At 36.0% G+C, this 26605-nt stretch overlaps 1 protein-coding gene and 1 pseudogene across 2 annotated transcripts in view; both read right to left on the reverse strand.

Moving 5' to 3' along the window:
• LOC136030128 (vacuolar protein sorting-associated protein 11 homolog) overlaps window positions 1-23138 on the reverse strand; it is an 82536-nt gene extending 59398 nt beyond the window's left edge. For both annotated transcript variants that reach the window (XM_065708811.1, XM_065708812.1), the window contains exons 1-5: window positions 23013-23138; window positions 16903-17076; window positions 9368-9554; window positions 6275-6441; window positions 2965-3054 (exon numbers count right to left, since the gene is read on the reverse strand). In XM_065708811.1, the coding sequence (XP_065564883.1) occupies window positions 2965-3054; window positions 6275-6441; window positions 9368-9554; window positions 16903-17076; window positions 23013-23096 (702 nt within the window). In that variant the 5' untranslated portion in view covers window positions 23097-23138. The remainder of the gene's footprint in view (window positions 1-2964; window positions 3055-6274; window positions 6442-9367; window positions 9555-16902; window positions 17077-23012) is intronic.
• Window positions 23139-25932: 2794 nt separating this feature from the next.
• On the reverse strand, window positions 25933-26096 carry LOC136030734 (U2 spliceosomal RNA; annotated as a pseudogene).
• Between the last annotated feature and the right edge of the window lie 509 nt (window positions 26097-26605).

The raw sequence follows: 26605 nt of genomic DNA on the forward strand, positions 1-26605 counted from the left end.
TTCAAAGAATAAGAGCAGTGCATCTTAAAATTCCACCGTTCGGTGTCCTAAAATAAATTAATATGTCAGACCCTTGCGAAATTTCTTCAAGAATACATACAGAATATATGAGAAAAAAACTGGCCAAAATGATTCACTACTACATTTTATCACTCGCAGAACCCCCATTAATATCGATAAAAGACGACTGGCTACATTTCTGAATTCCCATAAACTCATTAATGACTTGCCATGTCACTTTAGTATCCCCCTCATGATTTCATAATATTTCTTCTTTATCTGTCTTCTCATGCTATTCACCTTAGTCCTAACTCTCTTAAACAAGGTAAAATCTGCATCATCTTGACTATTTAGAGATTGCTCATACAGCAAATTCCTTTTGTTTACGATGTGTATTATTTCTTTCGTAATCCACGGTTCCGACAGTCATCCTTAATTTTTTAACCAGTCGCAATGGACCAGTTTTGTCATAGATCGGTTGAAAGATAGACTTAACTTGATTATTGGCTAGAAAAGACTCTTCGGAAGTCTCCAGGCCCGAGCCCCACTGTATACAGTTCAACTCCTCAGAAATTTTATTTCAGGTCTGCTTTTTCAGCTCACGCGTCAGTATTTTCTTTGCCGGGATGCGTTCAAAGACCAGTATTGCAATTTTATAATTAGCCCCTTACAATTTAACAAGCTTAACTGTAGGGATTCTACATAACTCAACGAAAATGGCTGTTTCAGAGGCCATTAACTTACGTATTATTTATACCATGAAACACATTTATACTTATGATACTATTAATTAAAAATTTTCTTGTGAATGCTTTAGAAATCAACAAGACCTTTGTTGATTGATACTAACAGATATTTGTTCTGAAGCTTCAAAAAGTTGCCTTTCATCCTTAACAAGGGTAGTTAAGATTTCGGTTGCTTAGGTGTTTTTCAAGGCTTATATGTATTTATCAGCTTATCCCAGCTCCCAATTCCTATCTCAGATAGGAACGGGGCCCCAATTAGTGATAAGTCAATGATTAAGGAGAGAGAGGCAGAAAATTTTGAGAATGTGCTAAACCGCGTCAGAATTACTGTAAAAGATATAAAGAAGAGTGACAAATTTTATGACACTTTGGATATGAAGAAAGATTTATTTCGCGAGGAAGAAATAGAAATAGTACTAAAGGGGTTAAAAAATGATAAGGCCACAGGTGCCATGAGTTTTTTGTAAATATGGTGGTTGTGAAGTTAGAGATAAGTTATTGAAGATTGTGAATAATGATTTTTGAAAGAGGGGAAGTATCCAGCGATTTTGGGAAATTTTTAATTAAACCTCTCTATAAGAAAGGTGATAAGAGTGAGTGTGGTAATTACAAAGGCATTATCTTGGTATCTGTAGAAAGCAATTTACTTAGTATGACGATAATTTTTAGACTCAGAGATGCTATAGATAAAGTTTTAAGAGAAAAACAGTGTGATTTTAAAAAGAGAAGAGGATGTATTGACCAAATTTTCACTCATAGATTAATAATTCAGAAATGCTTGAGTTATCAAACCCCTTTAGTTCTCAGTTTTACAGATTATTACGAGCAAGTATTTGATTCAGCTGATAGAAGACTTTAGTGAAGGTCGTCTCCTTTTGCCCTATAACAGATAAATACATTAAAGTGATTAGTGCTATGCATAAGAATAATATTGCTCCAGTTAAAGAATGATGAGGTTAGTAGCTGGTTTCGTGTTAAATCAGGAGTTAAGCGGGGTTGCGTTCTTTCCCCATTTTGGACCATTTTGTCTGACTTTGTTCTAACAAGCTGAGCAGAGGCAATGGGGGAATCATTTTGATGGACTTCATCTTAAGGTGCACAGCAAACACAGTGGGATAACATAGAATCAATTGGGGAAGTAAAACTCTCGAAGACTTAGATTCTGATGATGATTTATGCATCCTAGGTGAGAACGTTAGCATCGTGAATGAGTTTTGGAGGTTTTGCGAGTTCAGAGTGCAACAATAATTTTGACGATAAATGTTAAGAAGACAAAGTCGTTAAGATTAGGAGTAAGTGAAGGTGAAGAGATAATGCTAGGAAACAAGAAGATCGATGATTGGACAGTTTCACTTACCGTTGACGTTGGGTAACTAAAAGATTGATCAGGAGGGCAGCTTCACTTACCATGGTAGCATTATTAGTAAAGACGGTGGGTGCATTGAAGACGTTAAAAGTAAAATAACAACGGCTCAGGGTGTTTTTGTCACAGTTGAAAAACGTATAGAAGAATAGGAGAATAAGTCTGCAAAACCGAGATTAAAATATTGGAAGCTACAATGATGACTGTGATCCAGTATGGTTCTGAAGCGTGGGAACTCCAAAAGACAGAGGAAGATTTGCTAGGTATTTTCCAGAGAAATTGCCTACGGATTGCTTTGGGTACCCGTCTGACTGATGGTATGTCTAACAGTAAGCTATATAAAAAATGTGGCTCAATCTCGCTTTCTAGGACTATATTGAGAGAAAGGGTGAGATTGCTAGGATACACCCTGCGACAGACGACGGATGACAGATTGCCAAAGATTGTCCTTGTCCGCAAACCATCTAGGGCAAAACGAAAAGCATGTAGTGCCTGAATGAGGTAGGAGGAGGTCGTAAGGGAAGATTTAAGGGAAACAAGAAGTTTTTGAGAGGGTGTAAAGAGGGAAGCTGTGAATAGATCGAGATGAAGAAGGAGCGTGCGCAGCTGTGTTGACATAAGACGACTTGGAACTACATTGAGTTGTTAGTAATAGTTGTAGTTTATTTTAAGAAGGAAACATAAAGAATTTACATCCGTCATTTATGTTTTTGTGATAGCTCTTTCGGGATTTGTTCTTTTAAAAAAACTGAAAAGTGTAAAATATCATCCCAAAATAATAAAAAAATAAGCAAAGATAGTTTTTTTCACTTTGCTGTTAAATAGGTAACAAACAAGGATTCCTAGTCAACTTACATCGTTTCTAGCAATAAAAAGCATTGTCTCATTTCTCAAATCAGCCAATACACTGCAACCTTTGTCACATCCAATCGAGTCACAGAGATCCTGGAAAAATAGCAGATTGTATCTTTAACAAAACAACATCTAAAAACAAAAATACAATTATGGGCACTAATGACCAATGAACACCTCCAACAGCACAACGAGAAACATAAACTCTCTTTTTATATTCCTCTATCTCTCTCTGTAACATTTTCTATGGTTAGGTCAATATACTTACATTTTGTCATTTTGATCTAATTTGCGATTTGAACACGATTTAATTCTACAAACTAACCAAAATGTCATCTTATCCCCATTTCTTATGTTATCAAGATTATGATTGCTATTTTTGAAAACTTTGTTACCAGCACATCTACTTACAACAAGATACATCGGTCATCATATATTAAACTACTAATTTGTAAGACATCTTACATATTTATGTTTTATTACTACTACTGTTGCAGAAGTTTCTTGACATCTCAAATAAGGTTAACTAGCAAACCTTCTAATCTATAATAACAAAGAATTGAAACACACATTTTCAGGGCTGTTATTTTATGCACAAAAATAGTTGATTTTTGAATCCTACCATACACGAATGGAGAAGGAACGTCTGCAACCTGTACTGGCATCAGGTCGCTTGGTGCTGCAGTGAGTTGTTAACACTAGTAGTAGTAGTAGCTAGTAGGCTAACAGACGTATATCGAAACAAAATAAAACACAGCTATTATAACATTTTTCTATGTACATGTGTGCCCTTCCCTCCCTCCCCCCAACAGAACAAACACTCGACGGAAGTAATTGGCCAATATAAGACATTGTGAGTCAAAACAGAAGAACAAAAAATCAAGTGTTGAAATGCTTTCAAAATGTAAAACAATCGTTTCTGTCGATTTTAAAACGTAAATAATCAATCAGTTTGGGTTTAAGAGCACTTAGTTTATTGGATCAGCTACCACGAAGTATGTGAAATGACCCTTTGAAGGAGGAGAAATGGGATTTGAATTCAAAACATTTTAGTTCAAAGTTCCCTGTCAGTTTTCGACGTGTTGTCTCTAAGGTAGTTAGATTTAACTGGGCTGGTCCTTTTTCAGTAGAATACTGAGCTCAAGGATAATTTGAAAATCAGTCTTTTGGATGGGTTCAAGCCTATAGTATTGATTTTTTGTTCAACGCCAGGCTCAAGACAAGGCCAAAGATAACGTGGTAAACTAAGCTGGAATCAGGAAATTTCCAATTTAGATCACTTTAGCAAGGGATTTTAGGGTACTTTAAATCTTAACCCATAAGTCCTAACCCCTTTAACGTTATTTTTTTGGAGAGAGATTAACATCATGAATTCCATTGTTTGGCAATTCAAACATGAAGTGTAAACCACGTTCAGGAGAAACTGCTATTTGCCAGAGGTAAAGGACAGTTGAGTCATCAGCGAATTTAAAAAGGATCTAAATTTCTCCAAAAACTATCGACGACGGGGTTCAAATAACGTCCAGGAGATCACCACAAGATACAGACAAAAAAATAGATTTGTCTCTATTAAGAAGCAGAAAACATTGTTTTAGTCACAAAAGAGCTAGCTAGCATTCTCAGTACAAATCTATATGCGTCTAACTCCTTTGTATCCCGAGCAACTGTTTAATGATTAAGCCTAATAAAACAGTCCGAACAAGTGACCTTTAAACAATAATGTCAAGCATAAGTGTGACATAAGATGTACTGTAGCTTGGATGGAAACCAAAATGATCTTGATCTTTTTACCTTAATATAAGAAAAAAAAAAAAAACATAAATGATAATTTCGAAAATCTTTGCAAAAATGGAGCTTCGGAAATTGTTTAGGGATCAGTCAGTCTCTTCAGGCATATACATCTGGAATGAATAGTAAAAAAAAAAAAAAACACTTGCAAATGACTGCGAGTAAACCATCAGCAAAAACAATGGCTAAAAATTACAGTCAATTACACACTCATAATATCAGAAAATTCAACTGCTAGCTCAACTGGAAGTTGGAAATTACAGTTAGTCGCATACTTAAAATATCAGAACACTCAACTGATAGTTAAAATGAAGTTTCACCTGAATAGCGGGAAACTCGGCTTAAAGTTCTTAAATACTATTCCACAAATCACTTTGGATAATTCACATTCAGGCATGAGTGATTTAGACAGGGTCAACATAGGAGGATAACCTTGAGAAACTGAGGTAGCACGGTTGCTGATTCCATCTATAGTTACAGTCCCTTCTTTATCACTTAACAACGAGCAGCCAGCTATGTTTCTTCCAGAAATTGTTGAATGCTTCCATGGAATGCCTTGGGATCAAATCTTATGATCTTGTTCAGGACACACAATTCGTGTTTTTACTTCAATTTAAAAACTTTGGAAGGCGTCCAGGATTCCTTCTTTTTGCAATCGAATCACTTTTTTATTGGATTAAATGATGTCACTTTTTAATTCAGGGCTTACCACTATACTTTGTAACGTTTCATTCAGAGGAAAACCTTTGCAGTGTAGAGAGAAAAGTTCAAAGAGCTCAACCATTTTTTTTTTCACAACTCTACATATGTAGGATACGACACTGAGTTCTAGGCCAAAGTGTATCAGGCACTAACAGGAATTTTTGTGTCTTTTACTACTACTGTCAGCATGTCATAGTGGTAGGCTGCATGACACTTATACATTGGTGAACAATTTACCTCTACCCATTCATTTTGAACCTTCTACGTTGGTCACCTCCTAAAACAAGATTTTAGTTTTACATCAATTTCCCATAATATGGGGCCTAGTGGTTTTTCCTCCCCCTTGCATACTGTATAATCATTTATTTTTTTGTATCTATTTTCTTTAAGCTTACAATAATGGTTATTACGTCCCCTTACTCTTCAATCCTTTCATTTGTTTTTTATTTTGTCTCATAATATGTAAAGTTCCCACTTAATGGGGCACAATGAAACCATAAAGCTATTGCAGGTACTAAATGATATAACTCTTCTATTTACCATTAAAATATGTATGTGACAAGGGGAAGGGTAGTAAGACAGGATTTTTTCTTCCAGATATGAAGATCTGGAACTCCAAAAAAACTCATTTTTAGATAAAAATGCTTTAGTATTTTCCGGGTGGGTCAGTGGACCAAACATTTGGGAGATTCCCTTTCGCCCGCTTCTCCTTACAATATTCGCATATGATCTGATCATTCCATTAAATGGACATTTTACTTCTTGATAATCTAAATATGATAAATAAGCAATCAAATTATAAAAATTTGAAGGAATCAATTACCAACTTGTCTTTCTCCCTTGCAACGGAAGTATAACAGAAGACTTCATTTTTTGTAGTAATAAATAAGCATGGAAGTTTTGTTGATTCTTTCCAAGAGAGTCCAGTTATAGGAGATTTTCCTTCAAATATGACTTTTTGTTTTGTAGATCGATTTCTACATAGATCACCTAGAAAGAACCAGTTGCATTAAAAGAAAGGCAAGCGATTTGGTAATGGTTTAGCAGTGCTTTATTATCTGTAGATAATTAGAGGTTGACGGTCAAACCCTATGAGTCTAAACATAGTATAAACAGTAGGTAATGTGGCAACTCTGGACTCCTTTGATTACGGGAACTCAAGAGAGAATAAGCAAAGGATCAAAGTACGCGTCTACATATTTTACAGAATGTACCCAGTTGGATAAAAAGAGAAGAGTGATCTTGGCTGAGAATGACTTACAAGAAATTTATCTCTTGTTAACTATATATCATATCTACCTGGTAGCTTAAGTCTGCCAGATTGAAAACTTTCGAAGCCCTGCACAGGATTAGGATTAATCACAAATTAGAGATCACCAACATTTTTATAGGCTGCGGTCAACAAGACTTACAAGGTACTGCGGAGAAGAGTTGAAGTTTACTAGAAGATTGCCAAATTAGTTGCTAACAGTTTGAGAATCTGTGTTTTTGGCCGACCTTATTCGGCCAAAACGAGGGCCTTATTCGGCCGACCTTCCGACATTATTCGTATTTCTTGTATATACAGCAGTTGGGATAATAGGACGAGTACCAGCGATCCCGTCTCTCCCACTTATCTCTTGACAGGGCAATAAACTCTGTTCATTTTAAATACGTCATTGACTGCTTTGAGTAATTCTATTAAACATACTAAAGGGGTTCACATTTTATCAGACAATCCTTTTTAGAACAAAAGTTGGAATGCCGAAGCGACAAGTGCTGTGTTTCTTTAACTTACTGGTTTCACATCCAATTTTAGCAAGGGCTATAAATGAGAGCTGCGGGAAGAGCAATTTAAACAGAATTCAAAGTATTACAGGTGAATAGAGGTAGACTGTGGACATTTAACCAAATAGATTGAAAAATTATTTAACCAATTCATGGTGAATCACCAGTTAAAACTGATAAATTCTCGTCTCTTACTGCAAAAATACTTTACACATTAGTATCACTTTTTGTTCTGTTTTTCCAAAAAGGAGGTCAGGAGGCAGGTACTTACGCTCGGTAATAATGTGGTCATACGATTCTTTTTTTGAGGAAGTTTGACACCTTAGAAAAGGGTGATTTCGTGAAAGAATAAAAAAAAAGTAAATTATGTTTTGGTTAACTGAAGGAAATAAGCAATAGACCCTTTAGAGAGGGTTTATTTAACTGGAGAGAAAAGTGTGAATAGGTTTCAAAGATATTATTCATCATCATCATTTTATTTATAACCCATCAAAAGCCCAGAAAAAGACAGAGTAAAAATCAAGAAAAGAAAAGAAAAACAAAAAAGAGACAACAGAAAATAAAAACACACTTTGACAACTACAAACAAGGGACAAACAGAAATGGCCAAAGATGGGAGGACTTCTGACATTCGGTAGTGAAATCACAAATACGCTTCTCAATAACTCCAGTTGGGTTTACCAAACGATACTTTCTTTGCAGAAAAGAGTTAATGTCCAAATACACTGACAATATGTACATAGAAGGAGCATTACTTCCTGAAAATATGGTTAATAACAGGAATTTCTTCATCTTTGCACTCTCCCAGGACAATTGTAGTTTCTGCTTAATTCAGCAAAAAGCAATTCTGAGAGGTTCAGCCCGGGAAACATTGGCTTGAGGTTCTTTCAGCCCAAGCTCTCACCCTAAGATTTGATCCGCAATATATATATAGATGACGTTCGTGTTCAGTTCAAACCGAATATAACGCTGATGTTAGATATGGGGTTAATTCGAGCAGTAAGTCACAGGTTGAAAAAATCTCTTGCATAAACTAACACCCGATAAATAGTAATCTTGATAGTCGAATTGCCAAGACTATGGGCTATACGAACTAGGGTAATTAGGGCTACACCTGCTATGGTAAATAGCACCTACAAGGGGCTACTAGGGTAATTGACTACACCGAAGATTTCACTATAAAAGCTACGGTAGTTACAGTAACGACGTCCTGGTGAAAAGGAGCATACAGTAATCGTTAAGCTCCTCTTTTGTTTATAAAGCTTCTATAAAGTACGAGTTATAAAATAGCATTGATTAAAAATAACTTGTACTAATGACAGTTTTAGTAACAATAGTCTATAAACAATAAAAATATACTAAAATCTTAAAAAAGCCAGATAAAGAACGGGAATGGAGAAGTTATTGGTGAATCTAACGTACTGAAAAAATTGAGGCTTTACATTACCTAGTTACAAACCAAACTGAATCCTATTTTACAAGAATAAAACGAATTTTTTTCCTTTTTCTCTTTGTTTATGTTTTTCAATAAGTAGTAAGTATAAGTAAGTACGACGGTACTAAGCCCTTAAGGTCCAAACCGGCGGTGCTGATCTTCGTTTCGTGGTACTTCAGCCAGGAAGTGCACTGGGGGAATGGGGGCCAGCCATCTTGTGCAATCGCACACCCTTCCTACTTACCTTCCCCAGATTTATCCAGGTCGAGCTGGATCGACTCTGGCGGTGTGCTAGATTCGCTTCAACGATTTTAAATGCAAATAAATTTGAAATTCGAGTTTAAAAATAAAAAAAAGTCTTAAAACAAAAGAAACTCTTTCATTACTCGATATCTAACTCGGGGGGTGTGATTTGAAAGTATATCCAGCGTATATTCCAGGGGGGGGATTTTCAACCGGAAGTGGGGGAGGGGGATAGTTTCCGGGGGCAAATGCCAGCTTCCAGTCGGTTGTATTTGTGTGAGCAGAGGTTGAGTTTCGAACGGCCTTATTTCTTGTTTACTTGAACAATTATTGAACTAATAAAAAAATATTTTTCAGTTACTAAGCCAAAAAAGGATTTTTTACACATTCAGATTTTGTTTGATTTTTTAATAATGAATAAACCTGAATGTGAACGTGATATAAATCTTTACAGAAGGCAAGTTTCTTTACCTGTTAGAAGGACAACAGATCCATTTTCAAAACCGATTGCAGCAGCACTAAGATCGTCTTTAACGGCAAATGTAGAAGGTTTCCCAACAGGTAACTTCGAGGAATGGACACAAAATAGTTTATCTTCACTAGTATTCTTTTCAGTGTCCCAAACTCTTAAAACACTAGGTGCGTCCTCCTCATCTTCCTGAAATAAATTTTCGAAATTATCAATGTTATGTTTAGGTCTCCCAGCTCTTGTAATTGATTGAATTCGCTTTCGATGAAAGAGGCACAAGCACGAAACACATGGGTTTTAACACTCATGATAGATGATCTTCCTTTTTTTTGGAACATATACCCAGGATAGTTGAAGCTCGTTTATGGGGTTAAGCATGGTATTTGTTAACCAACAAAAATTAATAAACATAGATTTTTGAAACTAGGATATCGATCCAAATTAGCTGTCAGATTTCAATACATTCAATGAAAAGTGAGAGATGGTTTTCCACGTTCTGCTTTTTGGGGTAAACACACAAAACAAAGCTGTGTGTAGGGGGAAGGGGTTGCAGGGGTCTCTAAATTCTTATAATCAGTAAGTCTAATTAAAGATGTCGTTTAATACAAACCAATCTTGATGAGAGGGGCTGGTTAATTTCCCTGTCTTACCTTTTAGGGGACTGGACCAATCAATAACACTAACCCTTTACGCTAAAACTTTTGGTACTTTTGAAAAAGCTTACCATTCTAATGAAACAGCCTTTATGTTTCAGGAGCCATTCTTAAAAAACAGGCACGAAAGGTCAAACTTTAGCGCAAAGAGCAAGGTATTGAGGAGGGGGACAACACCTTTATATATGAATTAATTTGTGTTGGTTTTAAGTTTCAGTGTTGCTCCTTACTTTCTGTTAAAAAAAAAATTGTTGGTTTTTATTTAATTTGTGATTGTTTTTCAAATAGTGTCGTTAAATCTGGCTCATCCCCCATGAAACATTCCCTCCCCTCACGGGAAACTACTCCGTGGAAATTTCCTCCCACGTAAAATACACCCTTCCCCGTAAAATTCCCTCGAAACAATTCCATCCTCGCTGAAAATCCCCCTCCTCTATTAAATTTCTTGCGGACGGTTCAGCCTGAATAATCCTCCTTAGCATACTTTCGTTTGAAAAAGACTTAAATTTCTAATCATTTTCCCGATCACTCTAGAGATTTCCTCTTCCATGGGAATTTTTTCCAGAAAATTCAAACAAGGTAAAAATAACACCCTTATAATTCCTCCGGAACAACTCCAAATGCAAAATTGAGTTGGCAAAGAGAAAGTAAGACAAATAAAAAGAATTTCGTATAGCAATCCTGTCAAATCTCTCCCCTGCAAAATTTTTCCTGGAAAATTCACCCCTGGAAAATTAATCTTGTGAAAAATCCCCCTGCGGAGAATTCCCACCCCCACCGAAAAATGTCTGCATACTTACCAATAACAAATACTATAGATAAACAAAGGGGAAATTTCATGACTTACAGACCTTTCCCCTGGGTCTTTGGGGGGGTCATGTTATCCCTAAAAGCCATAGTTACTGGGATTTTCAACTATACTGAACAAAATGGCTAATTTAAAATTTTGATCGGACGACTTTGACGAAAAACGGGGGGTCCGGATGGGGGCTAGCTGCCCGCCAATCTTTTTAGTCACGTAAAAAGGCACTAAAACTTTTAATTTCCGTTCGGATGAGCCCTTTCCCGATATTCTAGAACTATTGGTTCGATACGATAACCCCTGGGAAAAGAAAAATAAAAAAATAATTAAACACAAATCCATGATCTTTCTTCTGGCAAAAAACGTAGTAAAATTCCACATTTTTGTAGATGGGAGCTAGAAACTTCTACAATAGGGTTTATGGATATGCTAAATCTGATAGTGTGATTTTCATTAATATTCCTTGGTTTCTATGGGTATTTCTCCCTTTTTTCGAAAATCAAGCCAATTTTCTCAGGCTCGTATCTTTTGATAGGTAACACTAAATGAACCATCAGATTCATACAATACCAAGCCTAGAACCTCAAACTCGTTATAAATGTATGCCTACAAATATTATACTACTATGAGGAGGCAGCTCATAATAAATAACTTAGTTAGCAAGATGTTTTTCAGCCAAAAAAAGCCCACCATAGCAAACGAAACCAAGAAGAATTATAAATCAATCAGAATCCAGTGCAAATGCCGAGTAGTTCACTAGGCTATAGTTTCCTCAAGGGGCGCCACTCCTTAAGGTCAATCTGAAGTACTATTTGCAGTCATCGTTCCGGTTAGGCAAACTTGTGAAAGGTCCACCCTGACACCCCTAAGGGATAAGGCCATACAAGCAGGATATCCCTATCAGGGATAGGGACGAAGGAACGAGACTATGACAGATCGAATATCCTAAACCATCTCAAAGCACCAGAATAGCTCCAACATATTCCACCCAGCCTATCCTCATCAGTGTATTCGTCAGGGTTCCTCCAATAATACCATGAAGATCAATGCACGATTCTGGTTCAAAACAAGAGCTAAGAGCTCATATGGCACTTGTGACGAGGCAAGAAGAGCTAAGAGCCAAGAGCTTATATAGTATGAGCTCTAACAAAATTCTAAGAACCAATAGATTGATTTGAAAGGAAAATCAGAGGTTTAATGCCGGTTGGGATTTAAAATAAGAGCTCTGAGTCACCATGTCCTTCTAAATATCAAAATTCATTAAGATCCGATCACCCACTCGTAAGTTATAAATACCTCATTTTTTTCTAGTTTTTCCTCTCTCTTTAGCCCCCAGATGGTCAAATCTGAGAAAACGACTTTATCAAGTCAATTTGTGCAGCTCCCTGACACGCCTACCAATTTTCATCGTCTTAGCACGTCCAGAAGCACCAAACTCGCCAAAGCACTGAACCCCTCCCCCCAACTCCCCCAAAGAGAGCGAATCCAGTACGATTACGGCAATCACATATTTACGACATTTACTTATTCTATCCACCAAGCTTCATCCCGATTCCTCCACTCTAAGCGTTTTCCAAGGTTTACGATTCCCCCCTCCAACTCCCCCAAATGTCAACAGATCTGGTCGGGATTTGAAATAAGAGCTCTGAGACATGAATTCCTTCTAAATATCAAATTTCATTAAGATCCGGTCACTCGTTCTTAAGTTAAAAATACCTGAATTTTTCTAATTCTTCTAAATTAACACCCCCCAGCTTCTCTAAAGAGAACGGATCCGTTCCAATTATATCAATCAAGTATCTAGAATTTGTGCTTATTCTTCCCATCAAGTTTCATCCCGATCTCTCCACTATGAGCGTTTTCCAAGATTTTTGTTTCCCTCCTCCAATCCCCTGTGTCCTCGGATCCAATTCGAGCCGAAAATGGAGCATCTGCGATATAAGATCCTTCTATATATCAAGTTTCATTAAGATCCGATCACCTATTCGTAAGATAAAAATACCCAAATTTTCACGTTTTCTAAGAATTCCAGTTTCTCCCTCCAACTCCCCTAATGTCACAGGATCTGGTCGGAATTTAAAATAAGAGCTGTCAAAGCACAAGATCCTTCTAAATATCAAATTTCATTAAGATCAGGTCACCCGTTCGTAAGCTATAAATACCTCATTTTTCCGAAATACCCCCCCCCCACTCCACCAAAGAGAGCGAATCCGGTCCGGTTATGTCAGTCACGTATCTTAGACTTGTTTTTATTCTTCCCATCCAGTTTCATCCTGATCTCTCCGCTTTAAGTATTTTCTAAGATTTCTGGTCCCCCCCCAACTGCCCCCCAATGACGCTGGATCCGGTCGAGATTTAAAGTAAGAGATCTGAGTTACGACGTCCTTCTAAATATGAAGTTTCATGAAGATCCGATCACTCTTTCGTAAGTTAAAAATACGTCATTTTTTCTAATTTTTCACGATTAACCCTCCCCCCCCCCAATAGATCGGATCTGTTCCGATTATGTCAATCACGTATCTAAGTCTTCTTCCTATTTTTCCCACCAAGTTTTATCCCGATCCCTCCACTCTAAGCGTTTTCCTTGATTTTAGATTCCCCCCTCCAAACTGCCATGTCACCAGATCCGGTCAAGATTTAAAATAAGAGCTTTGAGATACGAAATCCTTGTAAATATCAAATTTCATTGAGATCCGATCACCCGTTCGTAAGTTAAAAATACCTCATTTTCTTAATTTTTCAGAATTACCCCCCCCCCCCCAACTACCCCAAAGAGATCGAATCCGTTCCGGTTATGTCAATCATGTATCTAGGACGCGTGATTATTTTTCCCACCAAGTTTCATCCCGATTCCTCCACTCTAAGTGTTTCCCAAGATTTTAGGTTTCCCCCTCCCACCCCCCCCCCCCAACGTCACCAGATCCGGCCGGTATTTAAAATAAGCTCTGAGACACGATATCCTTCCAAACAGCAAATTTCATTGAGATCCGATCAAATCGTTCGTAAGTTAAAAACACTTCATTTTTTCTATTTTTTCCGAATTAACCGGCCCTCACACCCCCCCCCCCAAGATGGTCAAATCGGGAAAATGACTATTTCTAATTTAATCTGGTCTGGTCCCTAATACGCCTGCTAAATTTCATCGTCCTAGCTAACCTGGAAGTGCCTAAAGTAGCAAAACCGGGACCGACAGAATTTGCGATTGCTATATGTCACTTGGTTAATACCAAGTGCCGTAAAAAGGCCCGCATGCCTACCTTTTACTGAAAGCTAGTAAAAGTGGATAGTAAACTAGATACTAAAAGAATGCCGCATGTCCACTTTGATTCTCCAATCATATAGAATGAAAAACCTTGCGCTATTCTGGCTCAAACAAGGTACAACGTGCCTACCTTTCTGTTTTATTTTGACAAAATTTTTATATTTTTAATATTCTAATGGTTTATTTCAAATAAATGTTCACAAGCTCAAATGGTCAAAATGGCCAGAGAATGACAGAGAAGCTAAAGGCTTGAATTGTGCCTCCCGCTTGCTTAGGTACCAAAAAAGGACTTAGCTCGCTTTTACGAAGTAATTATCCGATTTTTTTTCCAATGCATACCATAATAATAGACAGATAACCCTTTTGAAATTATCAAATTAGGCATCTATTGCATAATTAGATATCCTACAATTTTTTCTACAAAAAAAGGAGTCATATTCTTTTATCATTTCTACAAGGACGAAATCAGTGTAGAGGAAAATCTCATCTGCCTTAGGTCAAAAGTTGATTTCTTGGTGTGGGCCAACTTTCGAATATTACATATAAGACAGGGTCATATGTTACGCATTTATTTCTTTAGCAACTACTAAGTTTTAGGAGGCATTTCTGGCACTCTGCCTCAATCACACACACAGAATATAAAGCATACCTCAACTGAAATAAGAAATGGAATGGCCTGTAATAGTAGATGGCAGCACTTTCAAATCTGAAGGAAAACACTCCTTCTTTAGGATCTACAAATTTTCCAATTTATTATTATAAGAACAATTTTAGCAATGTGCCAAGAAGTTATTACAAATCTTAGGCACTTTCTGATTTGAGTAGAACTTTAATTTAAAACAAGTGCCAGCTAGATTGCCTGCTTAAACAGAGTATTTCATTCAAAAGCAGAAACATGGCTAAGAGAAACAAAAGCTTAGCAGAACTGCTTCAGATACTTCTCTAGACTATAAAACTCTACACTGTACAGACTAAAAAACTGCATTTAACCTTACACAGGGTAAGGTCTTGTGCAGGGTAAAGCAATAACCATCGTTTTTGGCTCTGGGCAAGAATTGTATTCAGATTTTCAAATTTATTATCCTACTCATCAATCCAGTCTGAAGTTCAGGCTTTCAGTAAAAACTCAAGACGTTACATTATTTTAAATAAAGTGAAATTAGCAAAATAAGAAAGAAAAGAACACAACCAGACTGTAGCTCCTGTAACACAAATAAACAAAAAAACAGGTTTTTTCAACTAAAAGTAAGGTGCAACATTAAAACTTGAAACGAATAGAAATTATTACGTAAATGAGGGGGTTTACTCCTCCATAACACCTCGCTCTTTACGTTAAAGTTTTTAGTAGTTTTAAAAAGAGCTTCTTATTGTTCTAATTAAACGAACAGAGTGTTTCAGGAGTCATTCTTAGAGAATTGGGACGTACTTCAAACTTTGTGTAAAGAGCAAGGCGCTTTGGACGAGTATCCCGACTCATATGCGCAATAATTTCTGTCCGTTTTAAGTTTTAATGTTGTTCCTTATTTTCAGTTGAAAAAAAAACTTTTTTTCTTAATTTCTGATCCGTTTTTTAAATAATTGCAGGAAAGCTGGCTATTCATCGACGAAAAACCCTCCACCCCAAGGTATTATTCTCTAGACAATTTAATCCTGGTGAAAATTTAGCCCGGACAATTACACTTAACATCCCCACGCGTAAAATTGAGTCGGCAATGAGAAAGTAATACATGAGAAGAACTTCGTATAGGAATTCTGGGAAAATTACCCCAGTGTATAACTCCCTGAAAAATTCATCCCCTGGAAACTCCCCCCCCCCATGGAAAAATTATTCCCATAGAAATTCCCACCACCACAAATTCCCCACTCTCCTGAAAAATGTATGCATACTTCCCAATTACAAATACTATACGTAAACAATGGGCAGATTTCGCAACTTAAAGACCTTTCCCCAGGAGCTGTGGGAGGGTTATGATATCCCCAAAGGCATACGTATTCGGCCTTTCAACTATGCTGATCAAGATAGCTATCTCAAAAATTTTATCGGAAGATTCTGAGAAAAAAGGGGGCATAGGAGGGGGCCTAGTTTCCCACCAATGTTTTTGTCACTTAAAAAGGGCACTAGAACTTTTAATTTCCTTCAAATTACCCTCCCACGATATTCTAGGACAACTAAGTTGATACAATTACCCCTGAGAAAAATAAACAAAACAAAATAATAATAAACACATCCATGATTGTTCTTCTGGCAAAAAAAAGTAATAATTTTATGTTTTTCAGATAGGCACTTGAAACCTCTACAGTAGGGTTTTCTAATATGCTGAATATGGTGGCGGGAGTTTCATTAAGATTCAATAGCTTTTAGGGGGTGTGGTCACCTTTTTTCAAAAATCAGGCAAATGTTCTCATGCTTGTAACCTTTGATGGAAAAAATTAAACTTAATGAAACTTAAAAGTTTGAAACCAGCATAAACCTCCAATTCTTTAGATATGTCTATTGGTATCAAAATTTGGTTTTGTAGAGTTTTGGTTACTATTGAGCCGGGTCGCTCCCTACTTACAGTTCGTAACAATGAACTGTTTGATTAGGCAGTTTGGAGTTCTGCAATCTCTCTTTTTTATTAACATCTTTCCTCTTCAAAACATAAATTTATCTCCAGGGAGAAAGAAAAAACAACACAAGGAGTGAATCAGGAGAAATTAACAAAAAAATAATGAATAAAAAATCAAACCTCTGTTCAATCTGACAAATTGCATGGTTAAAATACAAAACTCACTATAAAACAAAGTACGACAACTATGCATTATTCATAATAAACTTACCCCAACAGTAACTATGTAAGAAGAGGCTTGAATGGGGAGCAAAAGTCTAATACTTGTCAAGTAGCATCTGCAGCTGGTAAGGTGAAAGGATCTATTCAGAAAATGACAATATCCATTTTTATCACCAATAACTATCGAATTTCGGGTACCGTGAATAGCCGATGGGCTAATATCCTAAAATCATAATTCATAATTCACTTAAGTACTCTTCAGCTTCGCTACCCAAAATAAATAAAAAAAAATGTGCATAATAGATTTTAAAAGTTTCTATGCACCTCCAACACTCTAAAGGGATATACCATTCATTTAAATAAATAGAATGTTTTTTTTTTACAAATGTCCATGCATCAAGTTTTAGGTTTATAAATTAATTTAATCTTCAATTATGAAAAGTGCAATTTTTGCCAACCTCTTTGTAGCATATGACAACAAATAATAAGGAAATTATCAATAATGAGATTGCATAAATAACACAAGGAGACAGTCTCAAGTAATTATACCCATTATTGTAATTGTGCAAGGATTTGAGTGCTTGAAATTCAGCTTTATTACCAGCCAATAGAAAAAAAACGTCTCATAATCATGCTGACTACAATTGGATGATGATTTTGAATTAAGGGATAAAATAAAAAACAAATAAAAAATAAAATCAAATTCTCAGTATTTCTTCAATAAGTGCAAAAACTCTCTTTGGTTGTTTGTAAAAGGGGAGTGGGACGGCAACTGTAAATTAAATTATCATTCTTAAAGCAATAGATTCTAAACAAGCTCCATTCCTAGGGAGATGCTATATCCTCTTTGTTATAATTAATTTTTAAAAAACGAAGTTTTTCTGAGGGGAGTTAAGAGCAAGTTGAAACATAAAATGAGCAAAATTGTTGCTTCGCAGTCTAGTTAACATAAATAAATAAAACTAGTACAAATAAACCAACTAATTATATTTCCCCGTATTTGCAGGATTATAGAAAACTAGCTCTTTTCTGTAAACACAGCCAAGCATAAAAAAGCATGATTATTCCTTTCGGAGACAAAAGTGAGTACGTGGCCTGACAGCAACAGACTAATCCATAAAGCTTTTCATAATCTTACACCAGATGTGATAGCATTAACTTTCAGTATATAATTAAAACTATCTTAAAAACATGAGCATAAAAATAAATATTTTTTTATTAGCCGCAAAATCATTGAACATCATACAGAAATAATTGATTGATTTTGTCAGGTAACCTTTTGGTCTTACTAGCTATAATACCAATAGTGAGTAATATACAATCTTAAATTGTAAGAAATACGATTCAGTATTGCTCAAAATGAAGATCAAATAAGCCATAATATGAACTTTGAAAAGGCGGTTATTTCTCTCAATACATCAAAGAATACAACAAAGAATTTCAAGCTATGATACAAATTTTAAAGTTAGCCTATAATCCTAATACTATCAAGAGAGTTTCACTACAAACTTGTCTACAAACTAATCACGAGGTGTCCTTTTTAGAACGAAAATAAGAGCCAATCATTGGGCTGAGGCATTGTGAAGAATTGATACCAACTTTAAAAAAAATTAAAATTATACAACAATCCTAAAATACTTTATTTTTGTAGAGCAAAAAGTGCCCTTAGTCGGTTTGCATTTACTGTACCGAAACCCCTATATTGTTTTGTGTTTTCAGTAAAGCACTAGTTTTCTGTAATCCTAAAAACATAGGGAAATATAATTAAATCACAACTGGAATAGTTCCAACCTCGTTCTCTTCTGGTCATCTTACTCCTGTTCCAAAAAAATAAATAAATCGCTGAATGAGTTTTCTTCATATCGCCCTATTACAGTTGCTACTACTTTCTGCAAGATTTTTGAAACACTCGTAATGCCAGAACTTACAGATAAATGCTACATGCCGCCATATCAGTTTGGCTTCCAAAAAATGCACTTACTGTACTATTGTCAATACTTATAGATGCTGATAAGTCTGGTGATTCGCTTGTCCTAGGGAGTCATGATGTAAGCCAAGCTTTCGACTTTCCGATTCACGCACAAATTCTCCTTGAGCTATATAAACAGGGAGTTGACACGTCTGTCCTTCGTGCATTGTATGATATGTATAACCATCTTGCTGTTGTATCAGGCTACCTGATGGGACCATAACACGTTTCGTTATTCCAGTCCGTCGAGGCGTCAGACAGGTTGCCCTTACCTCTCCAGTTGCCTTTAATAACTGTACCATGAACGCTCAATCTAGCGCAGTTCCTTCGTGTATTTTAAAAGGGATTGATGTGTCACTTGTCGCTTATGCAGATGACATTTTTAACCCCAGTCACACAGTACAGTCATTTGAAAGAAATTTTGCTATTTTAAGTAAAGAATATGCTAAGATTAACCTTACATTCAATAGAGAAAAATCGGACATGGTTCTGTTCAACTGGGTTGAAACTCGAGCAGGATTTACTATTAATCTCGACGGCGCGCCAGTTTCCCCAAAATCACAAATGAAATATTTAGGGCTTCCTATTGGTGACACTCTTAAAGCAACTAGAAGGCTCTTGATCCTTCATTTCCAATGTTGAACAGAAACTGCATACGGAAGCTCAATAGCAAACAAACTTTGACTCAACTGCAAACTGCTAGTGAAACTTTACAATGCTTCTGCACTCCCAAATTTCCTATACCTTGTACCTTTTTGGCGTACGTTTACGATAACCAAGACGAAGGAGCTTCGGTGAATTAGATTTCCGGTATGCCAAACACCTGCTTGCCCTTCCACCATGGTCAAACAGCTCCTGGGTCATTAAAAGATACAGCATCATAGACCTGAATGCTTCTATCAGAAAAAGCATAGAAGCTTATAATAGTAGAATTGGTCGGCACCCATGGAGCACTATTTTGATTCAATGAATGTTTTGCTTTTGTATGTTTTAAGTGTTTTTAAGTAAGGTGAAGTGTTGCAAAGTTTTTTGTTTAGTTTTTTAGGTCTTTTTCTTTTTTCTCTTTTCTTTTATTCACATTATACTCTGTTTTTCATGTGTATTATAACGGGTTATAAATAAATTCAATTCAATAGGTTTATTTGTACTAGTTTTATTGATATATGTTAGATAGACTGCAAAGCAATAAATTTTGTTCATTTTAAGTTTCAACTTTGCTCTTTACTTCTCTCAAAAAAACTTTAGCTTTTAAAATTAATCTTTGCCCGTTTTATTTAAATTTAATATAGAAGCAACAATGCAATAATCTTTTTTATTCTTTTCTAGCAGGGAGGCCTATCATATATGGAATAATTTCTGTTCCTTTGGTTTTAATGTCACTCCTCACTTTCAGTTCAAAAAACCTTCTTTTTTTATATTTAATTTCTGATTATTTTTCAAACAATACGGAGAAATCCCTGCTACATAAAATGGTGTATAATTTTTGAAAGAGGATCACCCCGACAGGTAGGAAAGATCAACTATTTTTCTAAGGAATATTTTTAAGTTTGAAGAACCTACGCAAAATTTTCCTACGTGTAACTTATTTCACTAATGATCCCCCCTCCAAAGGTAAACACCAAACAACTTCAGAAAAAAAATGTGTAAAATAACAATAAACGAGAAAAACATCACAAAAAAAAAATCAAATAGGTTTCTAAACTATGAATTCTCTATAAATATTAAAAATAGTTTTATCCTGTCTATTAAATAGTAAAAATAAGTAAATAATATGAATAAGTAAATACAATAATAAGTAATCAATCTTTGAGCATACAACTATAAGCGGTTCCAAAACCATATGCCTAAACTTCTCCAACCCCTAAGTGGCAAGGGATTTAGTGATCTACTAGGAATTTAATTGCAAGCCATGAAACTGGGTGATCTACATTCCCTTTTAAATAAAAATGCTAGACAAGTTAAAAACTAAGTGTATCACATTTACAAAAATAGTGAAATATCAGAAAAATAATCATATAGAAGGCACAAAAAAAATATGATTGAAATTGTGAGATTGCAACTTTCTTCAAAATAGTCCAAAGAACATGTAACAATACCTCTAGGGTTTACACCCCAAATGCTTGAAAGAATTTGTAGCAACCCAGCTGTCCTGACCCTAGAATTATATGTGCATGAGCTCTTCAACCTGGTGGGGGGGGTGTACCAAGTGGTTAAAAAGTAAAAATCCCCATTCATTCCCTAAGTCTTTAATAGGACACTTTTCTTGGAGCAATAACAGAGAAAAGTTACTATTTAGCAAAGACACTACTTGGTTATATTCATAAACATTATAGAATGCATAGATAAGCAATATACATGTATCAAGCAAACATAAATTAAGCAGTGAACATAGCTTTTACTAAGGTTGTCAGCAAGGAGTTACTGCAGACAACAATAGTGTACTGTAAACATGGTTTCGGGTGGGTGATGGTGAGTTTAATAAGTTCAGCTTTTTTGCCAGATTTACTATTAATATAAAATTATCTATTCCTTTCCACTTCCTTCAACTCCCTTGCCCACCACAAGAGACTAAATCTCACAGTTGAACAATGCACTCTATTTCAACATCCCCATGCATTGCATCATTCAGTTGCATATGATGTGAAAATGCAGTAGTAGCAAATCAAAAAGTACTACACCCTTTAAACTGACAATGTTGAAATATTATAAAGGAAAATTACAACCCCCCTCATTGAAAAACAAGAAAAATCATACATGAACAGCAGTAATATGTCTTCTTATTTTTCTTTGTCACTAGTGAGGCACTAGAACATCATAAAGAGGTATTTAAGGACTCATTAAAGCTAACTCATGTATCTGAACTTTTTATATATATATATTAGAGTTGATAAGGCTGTTATTAAGTGCCACATGGTATACTAAAAATGCAATTTGGGTGACATTTGCAACAGAAAGGCTAGGTCAGACACCATAGACATCATAGAGAGCTAATTATGGGCTCATTTATAAACTAATTTTTATATTTAATTGCTCTTTATAAATTTGACTTAAAAAGAAAATCCTAAAATGCCATACAACATCCAAAAATTGCATCTTGGGTTGGTTTTCTTTTTTTTTAAATAAAAAATAACAAAAGTATGTTGTCCTAATAATTTTTCTTTAAATTATTAGGAGGGATTCCCACCTTGCCCCTACCCAAAAAAAACTGCCAGAGGTGGTTGTATTCAAAACACAATGTCACTACAAAGTGGGGTTCCAGTGGATATTAAGCTTGAATTTTAAGGCTGTCTGTTTTGGTCCACAGCAAAGGCAACAGTAAAAGCATGGTTTTGTAAGTTTACATGTAATTCAAATATTTGTTGAGCTAAGTAAGCTTCTTCCACTCTTCAGGGTATTGCATTTTCATGAATGGATATTTAGATTGTGAATTTTTGTGCTAAGAGGAAAAAATTATCTTAGATCATTGTAAAGCTCAAATAAGGGCCTAAAAAGGCATTCCCAGTCTTATATTTCAATTCTTCTCAATATATTACATTTATTACACTCATTACAATATATTATATTACATTACAGCCCTCTAAAGGGAGAAGGAGTAGAGGTGGGTACTTTAAAATACCTTCCTAGGACATATTTTAGCCTGTAGACCCATCCCTGAAAGTTTCATTTTCCTATCCTAAACCCTTTCCGAGATAGCAAGAAGTCAATTAACTAGAATTTTACCAGAATTTCACTGTGTTTTATGTTTGTGTCATATAGACTAGGCCCTAGGGCTAAATGGAGCCATTAGTAGGGAGAAGGGGATTAAATGTCAAAAAGCAAACAATATCACAAAACTGATCATAAAATAAGCAATCTATTTTTTTTCTTTTGTTCTGGCATGCCCCTTTCTGTAGAGCCACTATTCATAGCTTTTTTCCCAACAAGTAGGGCTAGACCTAACTTTAACTCAAATGTGGCTTCAGAGCAATAATTTAGCCTAGTCTAAACATTAAGTCTGATTAATCACTTAATGGATTAAAATCTAACTCAAATTCTGGGAACCCATTTGAATAGGGTTTTAGTTCAAGGATGCAGATTCTTAAAGCTAAGTTTGGACCTTGACAAATTGGTCCCAAAATTTGAGCTGGGCTTTAGAGCAAATTTAAAGATATGGCTTAAATAGAATGAGCTCCAGCATTCATTAAGTTTACTTTTAGTTTGCTGACAGCTTCAGGTGGTACATCTAGTGGTATACTACTGAAAAAATTGAATTTTCTCCACTGATTTGTTGACATTTTAAAGCACGTTGTGAATTTTTAAATTAGTTAATATTTGGCCTTCGTTGCCTACGTGTAAATTTCACATTCTCGTTTTGCCAAATAAGCTAAACACGAAGACAACTCGAGGGTGGAGATGACACAGTAAAGATCGTCAAAAACATTTGATGATAGCTTACTGAATGCATTTGAACACAAGTGTTCAAAGTTTTTGAAGCATAATTGAAACTATAATTTTTTCTTTCCTTTGTGGGGTCACGCGACTTGTGCTGTTGAAGTATATTTAACACTTCTGCTAACCAATTTATAAGAAATTTTCGCTAAAAAACATTCATTGTGGAACTAAAAGCAATACTTTACCTCCTACTTTTCTACTTACTCAAAACAAGAGGCAATACTTTGGCGTTCTAAAGAGCCAAGCGCCTTCAATGTAATATTTGTTTAATTTCTTTGTCCGATGACTTTGTATTAAAGGGCTGATCGTGAAACTTGGGAAACGGTGATGATTTCATTGAAAATTCAGACTATAAAAAATTATAAAATTTTGTTAAGGGCCAATAGTGGCTGAGAGGGAGTCAATCGCCCTTTGTGCCCTATTTTCTGTCCAGTCCCTTTGTGTCCCCCCAAGGCATCTGACGAAAATTTGAGACAAACATTTTTCTCAGAATAGTTGGAAAGTCCAGTAAATATGGCTTCAAGGATAAAACAACCTCAAAAGGACAAAGGTCATACATTATGCGAATTGACAATTGTTCAAAAGTATGTTATAAAGTATAAAATAGGGCGCGGAGCATTTTTATCATGCATGATCAACTGAATCAAACTTCAAAGGATCATTTATAGGGCCAAAAAGGTCGCAAATTTTATGGAAAGGGCAGCGATATCATTAGGGGGGCAAAAGGGGGTTTACATCCGAATAATCAATGGGGCACGGATTATCCTTCATGGGAAAGCAGTGGCGGCCCTGACCTTTCCAATTTACTTACATCCGCAGTAAGTATTAAGCATTATCGTAGGTAGCACAATAGCACTATCTAAGTAAAGAGCGATGTTGGCACAAAGTATTGACTATTGATAAAGTATTGACAAAAAATTTATTTTTTGAGGGGTTTTAGACCCAGGCACTTCGGTTCTAAGAAGTTGTTGTGGAAACTTTAAAAAGGGTACATTCAATTGGAAATTGAAAGGGATAGTGCCCTATTTTAATAGTCGAAAGTAATTGGGGGGGCAACCAATCCCCTTTCCATGCCCATCATTTCCCCAAACACATCAAAATACAATTTTGAGATAGCCATTTTTTCAAAGTAGTTAGAAAGTCCGAAAATGATGTCATTGAGGATGACAACCCTCCAACAGCCTTCAGGGCAAGCGGTGTAAGTTATGCCCTGGGGCATAACTTATTAATAACATACCACATATAACATACCATAACATACCAGCTTTGGAGGGATCTTATTGGATTGGTAGTCAGAAGTTCGAGTAACCCTTTTTAAGAGTCAAAGTGATCAGAGGGCGGATAACCCCTCCCCCCTCACCCACACGTCGTATTTTCCAGAAATGCTTCTAATAGAAATTTCGAGATACCCACTTTATTATAAATAGTCAAAATATTATATAACAAGGTTTTTGGGGTCGAAATAAACCCCCTAAAGCCTGGGGGCAAGGGTTGTCAGTTGTACCCCGGGAGGATCTAAGGTTTCTATAGAAGAGAGGGTTGTATAAACTTTAGAGGAGACTCATTTAGTTGCAAATCGGAGTTTTAGTTTACTTTAAGAGTTAATACAGATGGAAGGCAGCTTCCCCCCTCCCCGACTACCCTGCTTTTTGAAATACAAATCTGATTGAAATTGTGAGATCATAACTTTGTTCAAAATAGTCCAGAGAACATGTAACAATGCCTCTGGGGTTGACACCCCCCCTCCAGTGCCATGGGGATAGGGTTGCAATTAATCGCCTGCGGGTATACAGGGTTTTTATGGAATGGGTTGTCCTATAAACTTCAGATGTGGCTCAATTGATTTGAATTTGGAAATTATAACACTTTATTTGAGATTCAAAGGTGATTTGAGAGACCCCCCCCCCCCCCAAGCTCAAATTTCCCAAAGATATCCATTCAAAATTTAGAGATAGCATAAAAAAGCTTTTATATAAAGGGTGGTCATATATAATTCGGAGGGGGCTCATCGGATTAATGTAGAGGATTTTTATTGCTCTTTTTAAGAGTAAAAGTGATCAGAGGTTAGCTACCCCTTCCCCTCTCAAATGTCGTGTTTTCCCAAAACACATCTAATCGAATGTTAAAGATAGCTATTTTATTAAAAATGGTCCAAATATCATATAAAAAGACTTTTGGGGTTGATACAAACCACCAGAGCCTAGGGGCGATGGTTGCAAGTTATACCCCGGGGACATTTAAGGTTTTTATTGAAGGGATGTTTGTTCAAATTTAGAGAAGGCTCATTCGGTTGAAAATCACAAGTTCTAGCTCCCTTCTACGATACAAAAGTGATGAAGGGTAACTAGCCACCCACCCCTCTCGACAGCCCCTCTTTTCAGCAAACGCATCTGATTGGAATTTTGAGATAGTGATATTGTTCAAACTAGTCCAAAGAACATAAAACAAGGCCTCTAGTATTGACACAGCTCTCCAGCGCCCTTGGGATTCAGTTTTAAGTTATACTCTGGGGACATATAAAGTTTTATGGAATGAGTGGTCGTATAAGCTTCAGATGAGGCTCATTTGATTCGAAATTGGAAGTTTTAGACCTCTTTTTAAGAGTAAATTGTGACTTGAGAGTAACAAGACCCCCCTCCCATGCCCATCATTTCCCCAAACACCTCCAATCAAAACTTGGAGATATCAATTTTGCTTATAGTAGTTGAAGGGTCTGAAAATTATTTTCCGGGAAGTTATCAAAAATCAATTTAATATTCTACGCAACAGAGACCATATCAGAAATTAAGCTGATAAGAACAGATGCAACATTTTGATCTTAGTTGAAAAGGCCAAGAAGCAATAATTGCCTAGGGATTGTCAAAGAGTTAATTAGAGTTAAAGAGTTAATAGGAATATGAGAAACAAAGTTTGTTTCAAATTTAGGTTGGAATACTCAAATAATATTTAATTATCGTTTGTTTTTAGATTTTTATAAACAGCATAAAAAAATTGCCATCATCCCAAGGCTCATTTTAAATTATCGATAGTCGACAGAAATGTTTTTAATCCAGACTTGGACACAATTTTTATCTGTAAGACTATGTTGCCTATAAGCTATAGTCCAAATCAGAGACTACAGTGAAAAAGACCTAATCAGAGAAGCCAAAAACTAAAATCAGAGAAGATAGGGTTTAAATTCGAGATATACGATAATTGGCATTATTGATGACAATAGTCGGTACTAGCATTGATCAAGGACACCAATTCACGTGTGTGTGATGAGGCGGGTGTCAATTCACCTAATTATTGTGTGTGTGATGGGGAGAGGGAGGATTTTTCAAAATTGACAAAGGATTTTGTTACTAACAAT

The sequence above is a fragment of the Artemia franciscana genome, chromosome 8 (assembly GCF_032884065.1).
Source record: "Artemia franciscana chromosome 8, ASM3288406v1, whole genome shotgun sequence".
NCBI lineage: Eukaryota > Metazoa > Arthropoda > Branchiopoda > Anostraca > Artemiidae > Artemia > Artemia franciscana.